Here is a 15817-nt window from a genome sequence, read left to right on the forward strand (position 1 = left end):
CCTACTGTTCTGCAGGTCTAGTGATTCTACTTAGTTCTTCATATTTAAAAATCACACCGCAAGCCCCATTTACTATCGAACGTGAGCTGCTTTGAGGTTTGTTTTCCTTTTTTCAGTAATGGAGAAAAATTTGTGCTAAGACACTTTCAGATCCAATCTGTACTGGTTTTTCAGTTTTTAGCATTTTTCTCCAGTCTCTCATTGATGATAAAGGCTGCAATGATGACCATGCTATGAAAAGTGGGCTAAGCAACCAAAACCGTAGTATTTTATAGAATTTGAAATATCTTAGAATTTCAGGTGATTCGCATTTTGGAAGAAGACTCAGCCCTTGAATTGTTACTTTATGTTTTCTTTAATGCTGTAGTAATTACAATCAATTAACCATTTGTATTTATGTTATCACTTTGGGGAAGGCTGGATGTTATGGGCTTATAGTAGCATATTCTTTAAAGATAGCCTGTAGTCCAAGCATCTAGTTGGGTCTTTCTGATGTCATGCACCAATGCCAAGATTTAGCTATGTTGTAGTTGCAGCAGAAAGCACCAGAGTCTAAACTCTACCACTTGCCAGTCAAGTGTCAGAAGCCAACTCATTCTGTATTTAAAGGCCTTCCTCTGATGGGAATGCAGGAATAGAAGGCGGCTGGTGTGAGAGGGAGGCAGTCCACAGAAACTGGGCTCTCCAAATATTTCTAGTCTCCTGTTTTAAGTGTGAAATACTTTCTTGGTCTTGACAAATTACTGTGCCTGCCCTTGCCACCTTGACAATTCATTCTGGGTCTGACCCAGTTTCTGATTGAGCCCTTGGTGCCATAGCAATTACCATAAGGTTACACCTAGCTGTGTTCCTGGGTACTCAGATTTTGTACCTACCCATGGTCACCACTCTTGGTTTCCCATTTGTCTCTGCCCTCCTAGCAGTCATTGGAACTTGCTTTAGGTCTAACTTCTACTCATCCTTCAGGTGCCAGGTCATAGGTCATTGCTGTAGGGAGAACTTCTTTGACACCTGAGGTAGGTTCAGGCCCTCCTAATGTATGCCTGTAGACTTTCTTATATTTTACCTTCAAGGTACTTATCACAATTTATAATCATTTTTTGTCGTCTCTTCTGTTCATCTTGTATCTTCAGCACCTGGGACAGTTCCTGGCACACAGTAGGAGTTCAATAAATGTATAATGTAAGCATGAACAAAGGAAGCCTGTGACTTGGGCTCCCACCTCTTTTAGGGTACAGTTGTATATGACCTCGGGCTAGTTACAAAACTTATCCAAGCCTCAGTTTATACGTGTAAAGTAGGGCTAATATCGTTCTATCTACTGCACTGTTTGGGGTGTGCGTGGAGCAGATGCTTAGTGAATGTTTGTAGACTGAGCGATTGCACATGTCATCTCTGTGATAAGAGACATATTTTAATAAGAATTTCTTTAACCCAATGGATGAGAGAAATTAAGTATCCAAGCAAGAGGAGTCTTGTTTATTGAGTGGAAAATAAAATTCAGGATTCCATAAACCTTTGCCCAGGGGTCTATATTTATCTTTTGCTTGTAGCTTAATACTAGGTATTTTTTAACGGGGGAGGGGGAAATTTTTAAAATGGATTTGGACCAAACTAGTAATGACTGACTTTTCCAATTCCTAAGAGGTTGTGTCTGTCATAGACTCCAAGTTTGGTCCACTAAGAATACAGATTCTAGATTGCTTGCATCTTAAAAACTTGTAAGGACGAAACAGTGGTGAATATGAATCTGGATACCAAATAGAGCTCTATAGAGCTAACCTTCTCATCAGTTGGTACAGCTGACTAGTCTTCTGAAACAGTGGTAGGATTAGGAAAACATCCTGCTCTTGGAGTGATGACAAAAGTGTTTTCAGCGTAACAGTTCCTTAGATTATAAGCCTTGCAGGCCGGCTTAACTTAACCTATCTACTTCCCCATTTCCACCACCAGTGTAATGAAGATACCTTGCATATAAAATACAAATGCCACCCAGTTTTTCTTTTTCTTGCTTATATCTTCTTCACCATGTCCACCCACTTCTGGAATTTCTCCCACCCAACCTTTCTTTAGGCATATAGACTATAGAGAAGGGAAAGATGCAGGAAGTGTCCAAATGTAACTAGAGTTGTATATTTTATTTGAGTCTCATCTCTTTGGAGAAAGGGGAACGGAGATGAGAGGAGTAAGTTAGAGATGCTTGGACAAAACCCCCAGAGTACGGGGGGTGCAAAGAAGAAAATCCTTTACTAGAATATCTGTTGATGGTGAGATGAGGTAAGCCTAGATAGGGAATTCAGAGATAACTCTTGGTGTTTAGCATTGTGATCTGGGAGTGAGATCCGTGTTGAGCAAGGGAGAGGCCAGCAGATGAAGGAGTCCCAAATCAAGTATTGCTAGCTTGTAACTAGTCTAGGTCTTCTGACCAAGTGACCCCATTTGGGTGGGGAGAGTTTGCCAAGGGAATCTGACTCCTTATTCCCAGTTCATTTCCTAACAGTCTTCACTATTATTGTCCTTGGGTGAATATAAATTCATATGTTGACGCCTCCTCTCAACTGACGGTGTCCCACGCCGAGCCTGAACTGGAGATCTGGGAAGTGTAGACGGATACAGAGACCAGTACTGCTGCCAAGGATAAGTGTGAGCCCTTGGCCTGGGTTTGAGCTCAGCCTCGAGCTCAGCCTCGGGCTCGGGCTCAGGCTCCAGCTCAGGCTCTAGCTCAGATTCAGGCTCTAGCTCTGACTCGGGCTCCATCCCATGAGTCAGGTCCAGCTCGAGATCTAGTCCAGTCTCTTGTTCTGATTCCACTGTGGGCTCCAGCTCCAGGTCTAGCTCCAACTCCTCCTTTGTTATCGGTTCCTGCATCATGATGTAGTCTGGATTTGCGTTTTTAGAGACTTCTAGAAGATTGCCGCTCATTTCATGTCTTGGCTCTCCATTCTAAAATACACACAATTAGATGGGTTAAAATTTACAACTTAATTTAGCTTTTGAACAGTCAAGGAATTTCAGAATACAAAAGGACTTAAGACACCAAGAAATCATGAGTTCCTGGCAAAATAGGAAATCTTCCTGGCCACATCTGCTTTTCATCTCTGCAACCTCTGGTTCCTCAGTTACTCACTATTCTTCAGGCTCTGTCAATCCATAACTTCTGATTTCTTTGGCTTTTCTAGCTAGCCTGGGTTTCATGGTCAACCATTAAAACAGCAGTGGTCCTGATAGCATTCTGAAACATCTTGTCTTCTTCATCTTACTTGTCTTTCCTACCCCATGTGTGATTCTTGGCAGGGCATGTAAGGCCCTTCGTGACCTGGCTTCTTGTCATCTTCTTTAGCTTTACCTATGTCTGTGGTCCCCACCACTACTCTGGCCATAAAGTTAACTAAAGATGCCTGACTTCTGCTTACCTTTGCTCATGCTGTTCCCTGTGCCTGCCTTGTCCTTCTCCATCTTATCCACATACACTTATTCATCATTCCAGATTCAGATCAAAGACGATCAACCAGGATCTCAGCTTCCTTTGTGTTTCATCTATACTTCACTCACACTTCTGTCATAGTGTCAGTAATGTATTGCTTTTTGTAATTTATAAATCTATTTCCCCTATTAGACTCTAACCTCTTTGAGGTGGGGCAGTGCCTGGTTTTTGATATCCCCAGTACCAGTGACTGAGCCTATCACCTAGCAGATGCCCCATAGGCTTGGTCAGTCAGTTTTACAGCAGCATTCCATAGAGTTATCAACTTTCACCTCTCCTGAAATAGTTTTCTCTCTTCTGTCACACAATACTCTTTGGCTTTTCCTCTTTCCTCCCTGGTTGCTTCTTTCTGGTCTCCTTGTTGTCTCCTCTATTTCTTTTGGATTTCTAAATGTTGGCAAGCCTCAGGGCTTCTTTTCTGCATCTACACTCCTTCCATAGGCAATTTTATTTAGTCCCATAATTTTCATTATCATCTATGTGCCAGTGGCTTTTTGATCATAACCCTTCCCCTGATCTGTTTGTTCAGGTACCCACTGCCATTCTGACATTTCCACTTGGATGTTTAACAGGCATCTTGAATGCAATACATCTGTAGTAGAACTTGCTCCTCTCCTAGGCTTCCCTAGTTTAAATGCTAGAAAAAAATTTGACATATTCAATACGAAGTCTTAATGTAAGTCCTGATAAGAATGTTAGTAAACTTGGGGCGCCTGGGTGGCACAGTCGGTTAAGCGTCCGACTTCAGCCAGGTCACGATCTCGCGGTCCGTGGGTTCGAGCCCCGCGTCAGGCTCTGGGCTGATGGCTCAGAGCCTGGAGCCTGTTTCCGATTCTGTGTCTCCCTCTCTCTCTGCCCCTCCCCCGTTCATGCTCTGTCTCTCGCTGTCCCAAAAATAAATAATAAACGTTGAAAAAAAAATTAAAAAAAAAAAGAATGTTAGTAAACTAGAAAAATACTTTAAAAAAAAAAACACAGTAAATATAATGTCTATCTTAAGCCAACTGTTACCACCTTAATAGAAATGCATAAGAAGTTTGTCTCATAAAATTCAGGAGTAAGACAAGACCACCCACTAGTACTTACATTGTTCTGGGAGATGTAGCTAATGCTATAATATATGATACTGAGATAAGAATTTTGACAACTGGAAAATAAGGTATTTATATTATTTGTAGAAAATATTTTTTTTCAATCTGGAAAGCTCACGAGAATTACCAATGAAACCTTTTAGGTCTGGTAAAAGGATTCACAAATGTAGCCAAATAATTTTATACAAATCAGTAGGTTTATCACAGGCTGGCAATTGCCAGGTAGAAAATATAATGAAAAAAGAATGTTAATTTCAAAAAGCAATACATATGTAAAACAAAGTATAAAGTATCTAGGATTTGTCTATACAAAGAAAGTCACAGGGACACCTGGGTGGCTCTGGATGGTTGAGTGTCTGACTCAGGTCATAATCTCACAGGTTCATAGGTTTGAGCCCCGCATCAGGCTCTTTGCACTGACAGAGCCTGCTTGGGATCCTCTCTCTCCCTCTCACTCTGCCTCTCCTGCGCATGCTCTCTCTCTCTTTCTCTAAATAAATAAATAAATAAATAAATAAATAAATAAACTTAAAAAAAAAAAGAAATAAAAAAAAAGGAAAGAAAGTCACAAAACCTTACTATGAATGCAACATTTAAAAGACTGAATGGGGTGCCTGAGTGGCTCAGTCCGTTAAGCCTCCGACTCCTGATTTCAGCTCAGGTCGCCATTTCACAGCTTGTGAATTCCAAGCCCCGCATCAGGCTCTGTGCTGACAGTGTGGAGCCTGCTTGGGATGCTCTTTCTTTCCCTCTCTCTCTGCCTCTCTGGAATTCACTATCTCTCAAAATAAATAAATAAACTTAAAAAAAAAAAGACTGAATAAATACAAAGACAGCTCATGTTCTTCAATAAGATGAACAAATACTGGAAAAATATCAATTCTCAATTTATTTTATATTTCTAATGCAATTGTAATGAGAATTCCAATGGGATTCTTTTGTGGGGGGGTGCTAAGAAAAGATTCAAAAATTTGCTTGGAAGAATAAATTGGTGAGAATGATTTAGCAAATTTTGAAGTAGACTTCAAACCAAACAGTAAATGTGTTATAAATCTATATTAAAGCTATTAACAACAATGAAACAAAAACTATGCTATAAATAGACTTCAGTTTTCATAATAATGTAATATTTTATGAAAATAGCATTTCAAATCAGCAGAGGAAAGAAAGCTTATTCAATAGATGAGTTTTCTCAGAATTGTTAGCTGTACAGATAAAAAATAAAAGATTATTCTTTAACCCCATACACTGAAATACATTTTACCTAGATTAAAAAGCATAATATATAAACACTTAAAAATTAAAATCTAGAAGAAAACATAAATGATTAGTTTACTTCCTAAGTGAGAATGACATTCTAAACAAAAGGCAAACAGAAAATAAGAAAGGTTAATATGGGAAAGGCAATGTAATATATAACGTAAATCTGTCAAGTGTATCATAATTTATAAATAAAACAGAGAAACTTTCACTTATAGAAAAGGCAGACTACATAATTCAGACCCACCCTCCTACTGAGGATGGCCAGGAGAGCTGGGTAAAATATTTTATTTTTATTTATTTTTTAAAGTTTATTTATTTATTTTGAGAGAGAGAGAGAGAGAGAGAGAGAGAGAGAGAGAGAGAGAGAGCGCACACGCACAGGAGGGGCAGAGAGAGAGGGAGAGTGAGAGAATCCCAAGTAGGTTCCACACTGTCACTGCAGAGCCTGATGTGAGACTCAAACTCATAAACCATGAGTTCATGACCTGAGCCAAAACCAAGAGTTGGACACTTAATTGACTAAGCCACCCAGGTACCCTTGAATAAAATATTTTAAAACTTCTGCTTGAAGATACCATAAAGCTAACAAGATTATAATGAAGATTTGGAAAAGGTGAAAATCTATAGAGGTGAGTCTGGCATTTGGGACCACTTTTGTAGAAGGTATTTGATAATCTCAAAGTGGCACATATATGCAGAGAACAGTGCTTTTGACAGCTTTAAGGGCTTAAGGTTACCAAAATTGCATTCTAGGGTCTGCCAAGGGAGGGTCTGTGGCGTACCTTCCCAGAGACTGCAGCTGGGCTGTGGGTCATCTGGATGGCCTAGAACACCTTGAGTCCTAAAATCAGATCAGTTACCCTGGATTGCTAGTGCCTCCAGGGACTTGGCAAAACAATGAAGTTCTTTCCAGAAGAAAAACATCATCCTGGATCTCAGAGTATTTTTATAAACATTTTCTAAATACAATGTCTGGCACACACCCAAAGATTGCCGGGCACACTAGACTTTGATAGTAAAAAATGCACATTGATCTCTAAGGCGGTGGTTCTCAAAGTGTAGTTTCTGTATTGTTAGCATCAGTATTACCCAGTACTTGTTAGCAATGCAAATTCTCAGACCCTACCCCAGACCCATTGAATCAGAAATTTAGGGGAGATGGGGCTACAGAGAGGGCCCAGCAGTCAGTGTTTTAACAGCAGATTTTGGTGACTCAGACGCATACTAACGTTTGAGAACCACAGGAAATCTCCAAACATAAGCAGAGGGACCGCTGGCCAGACATGTTGTTAAAAGAATGGTTACTCCAGGTGGGAATGGGCCTAAGAAGCTCTGAGATTTCTTCCAACTGAAAGGTTTTGTGACTCTATGATTTTATAGACGGGAGTGGACTATAGAGCAGAATAGAAAAAATATGTCCATTGAGGAAAAAGTTGCTCTGGATAAGCAGAGGCACATAACCTGTGAGAATTCTCAATAAGCAAGGGAAAGACATGACGTCAAAAAGAAGAAGAAAGGAAAAGGCCATGTTTTATAAGCTTGGATATCTTTTACTTTACTTAAAGTTTTCAAAAAAAATCCACACTTTATTGCTCTGGTAATACTTCTCTTGTCATAAAAAATTCAAAGATGATTAAAATGTAATAAGTCAAAGAATCAGGGATTTAATTAAAAAATAATTTCTAGGGGTGCCTGGGTGGCTCAGTTGGTTGAGCGTCCAACCTCAGCTCTGGTCATGATCTTACAGTTTGGTTCATGAGTTCAACCCCGCGTTGGGATCTGTGCTGACAGCTCAGAGCCCTGAACCTTCTTCAGATTCTATGTCTTCCTCTCTCTCTGCCTCCCCGCCCCCCGCTTGCACTCTGTCTCTCTCTCTCTCTCCAAAATATAGGTTAAAAAAAAAAATACTTTCTAGTTGTTAGATAATGTTTGGTGCCCATCTGTGTTTTAATTTCCTTTTCTTTGTGGGAGGGGGGGGCACATTTAACCTTCACAGACTCTGATTTAAAAACACTGAAGTAGGGGGGCACCTGGGTGGCTCAGTCAGTTAAGCTGCCGACTTCAGCTCAGGTCGTGATCTCATGGTTTGTGAGTTCAAGTCCCACATCAGGCTCTGTGCTGACAGCTTGGAGCCCACTTCATATCCTGTGTCCTCCTTGTTCTCTGCCCTTCCCCCACTCATTCCCTCGCTCTCTCTCTCTCTCTCTCTCTCTCAAAAATAAATAAACTTAAAAAAATAAAAATCAAATAAAAACACTGCAGTTGGCCCAGGCCTTTACATAGTATTAATAGACAGCTAAAAGTTCTGGCTTATGTATCATTCTCCTTTGCATTTTTCAGGTTGAGTAAATCTTATATATTACTCACAATGTAAGTAATAGCCAAAATGTTAGACTGGCAGATCTTTACCTCTGTGAGTTCATTAGTTCTATTTTTCATCCCAAGGGTGGTGTAGGCATGGATTCTAAAGGTATAGCTGGTGGAGATATTTAAAATATTCAGGAATTTGGGATGGCACTGGCACTAATCAAGCTTGCTATAAAAGAATCCTTGAGACCTCTGCTGGGTTGGGTAACCCTCTCTCCAGTTGGGAAAGGGTCCTGAATACACCCAGATGCCACGGCAGTGGGGGAACTTGGGATTCAGGTCCACTGTTATTTACCAACTGATAAGGGAGCACTTCAACATCTCAAAGTCTGGCCCAGCCATACTCAAAAGCCTTTCCTGGACATTGCTCATCTCTACTTAATCAGGTGTCTCCCCACTGCTCGCCCCACACCGTGATGCTTCACATCATCCAACCTTGTCTCTTTCTGAGTAGGCTTCCCGTATCACTGTCTCGGATTCATCCACGCTTAACTCGGAGGACTCTGGAAACTTCCTTGACAAGGCAAATAGCACAGCATCGTGGAGGGTGAGGAACAGGTGGGACTTGGTGATGCCAGCGTCAAAGAAATCATTCTTCTCAAATGCCTTGACCACAGAAGCTGCAAACCAAACCCAGAACATACACAGGGTCAGACGCCTGAGGAGGAGAGCACCCAGGGTACAAACAGTCCTCTTATAGGGTGAAGGATACTCACTGTGACACCCTGAAAAGAGCACCAAAATGTTGGCATTTTGGAAAGCGTTGCACATCTGTGGGGAGAGAGCAAATCAGCGTTAGTGATCTTCACACGCACTACGAAAGAGCCTTCTAATTAGAGGAGTTTTAATACCCCTTTGGCCATTCACTTGTCTGGGTATATGTACCTCTGCATTCCAGTTCAGCTCTATAAACATTTGATGCGTGGACTTCCATATGCCAGGAAATGTCTAAAGTGCTAGGAATACAAAAGAGAATCAGATGGTCTCATGTGAGGTGGGGAGTGAGAGGGAGTGTTGCCCATGGTCTCTGGGGGGCGGCAGGGGGGGGGAACAGTTCCCATAAAGAGGTAATGCTTCTGGGGAGCCTGGGTGGCTCAGTTGTTTAAGTATCTGACTCTTGATTTAGGCTCGGGTCATGATCTCATGATTCACGAGATCAAGCCCAGTGTCAGGCTCTGTGCTAATAGTGTGGAGCCTACTTGGTATTCTCTCTCCCTCCCTCTCTCTCTGCCCCTCCCCTTCCAAATAAATACATAAACTTAAAAGAGAGAGAGAGAGAGAATGCTACTGAGGACAGTGCTAGAAGAGAGACAGGCATGGGTATCATGGGAACACAATGGACAGCCTTCGTGAACAGCCGTTCTTAGTATTACTGTTTAGTGTATGCATGTGACCCCCTTCTTCCTGGAGTTCGCTGAGCAGAGGAGGAAAACGAGGCTCAGAGCTGGTCAAGTGATATTGTAGAGAATGGAATTCAGGAGTCCTGAAAGTCATATCTGGAACTTCTCTGCAAAGTTGCATTTAACTTTAGTAAAACAGCAGATATTTAGGAGTAGCAGATCAGTAAACATCGGATACTGACCTCAAGTTTACTTCAGCCAGTATATCTGCTCTGGTGCGATAACTTTTAAAGTCCACGTTAACCTTAATACTCTCAGATTGAATACACTCCAACCCTGAGCATGGAGTTAAAATATCAAAAGACACAAATAAAACAGACTCTATTTGGGGCACTTAGGTGGCTCAGTTGATTGAGCATCCGACTCTTGACTTCAGTCCAGGTCATGATCTCGTGGTCTTGAGATCAAGCCCCACATTGGGCTCCATGTGGGCGTGGTGCCTGCTTGTGACTCTCTCTCTCTCTCTCTCTCTGCCCCTCTCCTGTGACCATGCTCTCTCTCTTTCTCAACAAAACCAAACCAAAACAAAACAAAACCAAAACACAAAAACCTGATACTTCTTTTACTACCAAGAGGAAACAAGAAAATCATTCTTGATCATGGTCATTTGATAAAGAGCCACTATGGACATACTTTACTTGTTTGTTTGTTTGTTTATTGGCAGAGGGAGAGAGAGAGAGAGAGAGAGAGAGAGAGAGAGAGAGAGAATCTTAAGCAAGCTCCACACCCAGCATGAAGCTCCATGCGAGTCTCCATCTCACAACCATGAGATCCTGACCTGAGCTGAAATCAAGAGACAGACACTTAACCGACTGAGCCACCCAAGTGCCTCTGGACATACTCTAAAGGACAAGCAATGGGAGAGTGACATTTCATGAATTAGGAAGAAGCTTAAATTGCATGATTGTCTCTAATAAGAATGACTGCTGGGATTTTTTTTCAGTAAATTTAAGTTTTCAAAGTTAAAGTAAACAAAAAATAATGATTTCCTCCAATTGGGCTGCATAAAACAATTAGAGAACGGTGGGGCGCCTGGGGGCTCAGTCCGTTAAGTGTCCGACTTCGGCTCAGGTCATGATCTCACAGTTTGTGAGTTCAAGCCCCACATCCAAGCCCCCGCTTTGGATCCTCTGTCCCCTTCTCTCTCTCTTCCCCTCCCCTGCTTATGCTCTTTCTCAAAAACAAATAAATATTTAAATCTTTTTAAAAATAGAAGAACAATTACAGAAGGAATGAAGAAATGTGTAACTTTAAGGTGAGAAAGTGCACCTCGAATCTCTGAAGGCTGTAAAGTAAAGGTGTCTACATTGCCTCTACATCGGGCTGGAGTAGAAAGTCATTAACACAGGCCAGGTGTGGATGGGTTATGCCAAGGACCAGAACATATGGTGCCTCCACAAAAAAAGGAAAGCAAGAGGGGAGAGACAGAATAGCACCACCCTTACTACAGAACAGGAGGAAGAATGGTATAAAGTCAGATGCTTTGAGTCCCCAGGCTGGGAAGGCCGCTTACTAGCTGTGAGCCTAGAACTCCTAAGGGGGAATATGACTTGCCTCTCAGGGCTAGTGGGAGAATTAAATGAAATAGTGTATATGAATGTGCCCAACTCAGTCTGCCGTGTAGCAGGCATTTGATAATGTAGGTTTAATGACATCTAAAGCAGTCACTATCAAGTGAGAATGGGAGAAGAGAACGCACCCCAGCAGTACACCCTAAGATGGAGAAGTCCAAAAGTTGGGACATCACCAAGTGGAACTGACTCTGCAAATGGGGTGGAGAAGAGGATGTCTTGGATGGGAAAGCCCTTAACGTTCATCTCTTCCAAGTCTCGTTTTATTTATTTATCTTTTACACATTTATTTGTTTTGGGGAGAACACAAGCAAGAGGGGCAGAGAGAGGGGGACAGAGGATCTGAAGCGGGCTCTGCACTGACAGGCTGACAGCAGCGAGCCTGATGTGGGGCTCGAATTCATGAACCGCGAGATCGTGACCTGAATCCAATCAAAGTTGGGTGCTCAACCGACTGAGCCACCCAGGTGCCCCCCCTCCAGGTCTCTCGTTTTATAGATGAGCAAACGAAGGCCCGGTGCAATTTAGTAAATTACCTCGGGTCTGATGGACAGTGAACAGCAGCAAACCCAGGACAGAGTACACACCCACAGAGTGCCAACCAGAGTTCTTTCTGCTACGAGAAGCTTCCTGTTGCCTCAAACCAAAGAGGAACTGGACTCACTTAAGACAGAATCATATTTCCTTAGGAATAAAGTTTGATAAAATGGGATAAAAGAATAGGATAAAATAGGAATAAAGTTTGATAAAAGAGGATAAAAGAAGGAAAGTCAACCAAAGGAGCAGGTCTCAAAAAACAAAACAAAACAAAACAAGTGGGCGCAGTCAGCGTCCAGGAAGTGGGTGTTCAGGATGTTTAAACCTGAGCCACCCCCAAAAGGAGCAAGAGTGAGGCAGAGGGCTGTAAACTGAGATAAGCTGGCTGAAAGGCAGATACAGTACTTAGAAGACATCAACAATAAAAACCGATACAGTTAGCTGTGCATCTAAACTGTCCAGGCTGTATAAGACGGAGAGGAATGAAAATTGTCAAGAGAAATCAGAGAGTAGGAGAGAAGCCGGGACTCAGGGATACGGCTTCTGAAGGAAAAGTCTTCCCTGCCCTTTGCACCCAATGATGCAGGCAATGAGGAGGGAACTGGGGGAGATCCTGTAGGCTCCGGACTGGGCAGCCCCAGGCTTGCCAGGGCCATTTTATCATGTCTTCACATCTGAGAGTGTTTTACAATGTCTACCTCAGAGCAGATGAAGAGTGAGAATTCTTGGTGTGCTTTTTTTCTCCTGTAGCATTCAGACCTATTGAAAAGACGTGCAGTGAACTCCCGGGAGATCCTGGGAGTTGCTGGGTGTGGCACGGATAGCTGTTTTCCATGCTGGATTTTTTGAGAAGTGACATGCCTTGCTTACAGAGCCAACCCCAGTTCAAAAAACAGGGTTGGTTTCTTTCCTTTTCATTCCGGTTGACCTTAAGCTGTCTTTAGTGTCCAAGTTTCTAGTGGCCCTGGGGTCACATAGCAGCTGATCAGTGACTCAGAGGATTCGATCAGGGTCGGGGCTGGTGGGGGGGGGGGGGGCGTGGTAGGAGGGGATCGGAGCTCTTGTGAAAGCCTGCTCAGTACTTACTTGTCTTAAGGACACTGAAGCCCGTGAATCCACGAAATGTACCATGGAGAAATCCAGGATAATGGTGTGGATGCTGGGTAGATGAGAGGCATCCGAGAAAGGAAGGAGTGACCTGTTCCTCTCTTGGGTTTCCACAGCGTCAGGCAGTGGCATCAAGCTGTTTCTACGGGGGTCATTAGAAACCCAAACTTTGTCCACGTCCTCGTAGCTTTGCCCTTGATTTCTGTAAGTCGTGGAAGATACGATGTACGGTACTTCCTCATGGGACACGGATTGGCACATGTTCATGCTGTCGAAACGTGAGCAGCGGATCAGGTTAATGGAGGATGAGTCGCGGTCCTGTCTACTTTCAAACCGTTCTGTGTAGACAACCTGGGACAACAGAGTTAGGGGAGGACTGTGAGGAGGCTCGAGCAGGGGCTACAAGTACCTGCAATGATGCCATTTCTGTCTCCTGACTCACCTCCCTCTCCCTCAGGAAACCTCCCCACAGACCAGGTGCTTGGATTTCGCTTGGACACCTCACTGTCACTTCACGCTCGTGACCGAAAAAGCCGCATTCATCTTGCCATATCCTTGCCGCTCACGGCATTGCCCTCCCAACTTCCCTCTGCGTACCGATGATGCTTTCATTGCCCTGTGAGCCAGACTTAAGATAATCTTTGGTTTATTCCTTCCCCTCATCCCTGGGCTCTAGTTTGTCTGGGTGCCTACTAAGAGTTTGTTTGAAGGGTTTCTTCCATCAGTCCCTTTTCTCAACACTTCCATCTTTCATCAGGCTTCCTTAAGAAGACAGAAATTACTCGCGCAGGCCTATTTTTCCCTTTCACTCCTTTCATCCTAATAGGCCTGGAGAGCCTGCTGTGGCTTAAGGACAGCACCAAGCACCGGGAATACAATGGCAGGGAAGAGGTGAATGCCCACTTTGCAGTCACAGGTAATAACTACGCGTCCCACCTTCTACCTGGGGAGAGGGCACGTGTCCGTTCAAAGCATCAACAACAACAGAGATGGACAAAAACCATGAGGCACTTGCTAGAGTGGTACAGCCTGGGCGATATTGTGCTTATTATATTGCTTATAAAATAAAAATTTTTAAATACAAAAATGGGGGGGGGCATCTGGGTGGCTCAGTCGGTTAAGCATCTCACTCTTGCTTTTTTATTTTTTAAACAATTTTTTAAAGTTTTTAAATTTATTTTAAGAGAGAGAGAAAGAGAGAGAGCAAGTGGGGTAGGGGCAGAGAGAGAGGGGAGAGTGAATCCCAAGCACACTCTGCACGGTCAGTACAGAGCCCGACGCAGGGCTCGAATTCACCAATGGTGAGATCATGACCTGAGACGAAATCAAGAGTTGGGCGCTTAACTGACTGAGCCACCCAGGCACCCCTAACTGACTCTTGCTTTCGGCTCATGAGCTCGCGATTCGTGGGTTCAAACCCTGCATCAGGCTCTGTGCTGACAGCACGGAGCTTGTCTGGGATTCTCTCCCTCTGCCTGTACCTCCCCCCACTCAAAATAAATAAATACACATTTAAACAAGTACAAAAACATTAAGGTAAAAACCGTACGAGGTAGTATATTTTGCATAACAGAAAAACAAGTGGTATGCACAGATAATAAGTTACGGTTCAAAGGACAGGGGTGTTCCTTAAGGCTTCAGAGTCACCGAGGCCAGGCCTCTAGAGGACAGGCACAGTGACAGGGAGATGCGAGATCCTTCGGGCAGAAGGAGACCTCTGAGAGCCTCCCTTTTCTCTCCTTCATCCACTCTACACTCTTGTCCTTCAAAGACTTTCATGATCCACTCCGCGCCGTGTCTGCCTGAACTTACTTTCCAGGCCAAGCCTCTTGCTGTTGAGGACCTCATAGTTGTTTCTACCTCAGCGTCTTTGTTCAAGTCTGTCCACAGACGGGGAGTCCTCTTTTTTCCTATCTGACCTAAATCCAAATTTCTCTCTCCTGCCTAGCTCAAGCCCATTGGCTATCAAGAAGTTGTTTCCTGACTTCTCGAACTCATGCTGATCTCTCTTTCGAATTGTTAAAATCTTTGCTTAGAGTTGTTAAAATCTAAAGACACAGTTTTGAACGTGACAATATACTGTGTGGAATGGTTTACTCTCCTACTTCATCAATTTTAAGACGTCCCACTGCTTTCTATATTATCAAGAAAGAAAAGAAATCACTGCAAATTAAACTGTGGCATGCCATCAGCTGTGCACTGAATCCAAATTTCAGAGATGTGAAAAAACATGGAGCATAGGATCGACAAAATACAATAATAGCCGTGTAGGTCACATTAACAGAGAGTCATCTCCCCAGTTTGATTTACAATTCCATGAACTGGGGCGCCTGGCTGGCTCAGTGAGTGGAGTGTGCAACTCTCGATCTCGGGGTTGTGAGCTCGAGCCCCATGTTGGGTGCACAGATCACTCAAAAATAAAATCTTTTTAAAAAATTTCATGAATTGCTACAAAATAACTCTCTGAGTGGGTGTAGAGATGAAACAAAGTTGTCCATGAACTGATCGATCTTAAAGTGGATGGTGGGTACACAGAGGCTCATTATACTTGTGTCTACTTTTGTCAATGTTTTGAAGGACAAATGTCCTTTTTAAAAAAGGACAACCTGGGGGCCCCTGGGTGGCTCCATCGGTTGAGCGTCCAACTCTTGATTTCGGCTCAGGTCATGATCTCACAGTTCGTGAGTTCCAGCCCCGCGTCGGGCTCTGCACTGACCGTGCGGAGCTCGCTTTGAATTCTCTGTCTCCCTTTCTCTCTGCCCCTTCCCTGCTTACGCTCACTCTCTCTTTCTCTCTCTCAAAATAAACAAACATTAAAACAATTAAAAATGAATGAATGAATGAATGAATAAATAAATAAAATTAAAAAGGGCAGCCTGGATGCACCTTGAGGACATTATACTAAGTGAAGTAAGCCAGTCACAAAAAGACAAATACCGTATGATTCCACTTAATGAGGTATCTGGAATAGTCAAATTCATAGAGACAGAAGGTAGA

At 43.0% G+C, this 15817-nt stretch overlaps 1 protein-coding gene across 2 annotated transcripts in view; it reads right to left on the reverse strand.

Annotated features, from left to right (window-relative positions):
- Positions 1–1451: 1451 nt before the first annotated feature.
- Positions 1452–15817, reverse strand: part of SLC26A8 (solute carrier family 26 member 8) — an 86944-nt gene continuing 72578 nt past the window's right edge. For both annotated transcript variants that reach the window (XM_047860866.1, XM_047860865.1), the window contains exons 17-20: positions 12800–13171; positions 8922–8976; positions 8641–8825; positions 1452–2943 (exon numbers count right to left, since the gene is read on the reverse strand). In XM_047860866.1, coding sequence (XP_047716822.1) covers positions 2494–2943; positions 8641–8825; positions 8922–8976; positions 12800–13171 — 1062 coding nt within the window. In that variant the 3' untranslated portion in view covers positions 1452–2493. The remainder of the gene's footprint in view (positions 2944–8640; positions 8826–8921; positions 8977–12799; positions 13172–15817) is intronic.

This window comes from Prionailurus viverrinus, chromosome B2 (genome assembly GCF_022837055.1).
Source record: "Prionailurus viverrinus isolate Anna chromosome B2, UM_Priviv_1.0, whole genome shotgun sequence".
In the NCBI taxonomy this organism is placed as follows: domain Eukaryota; kingdom Metazoa; phylum Chordata; class Mammalia; order Carnivora; family Felidae; genus Prionailurus; species Prionailurus viverrinus.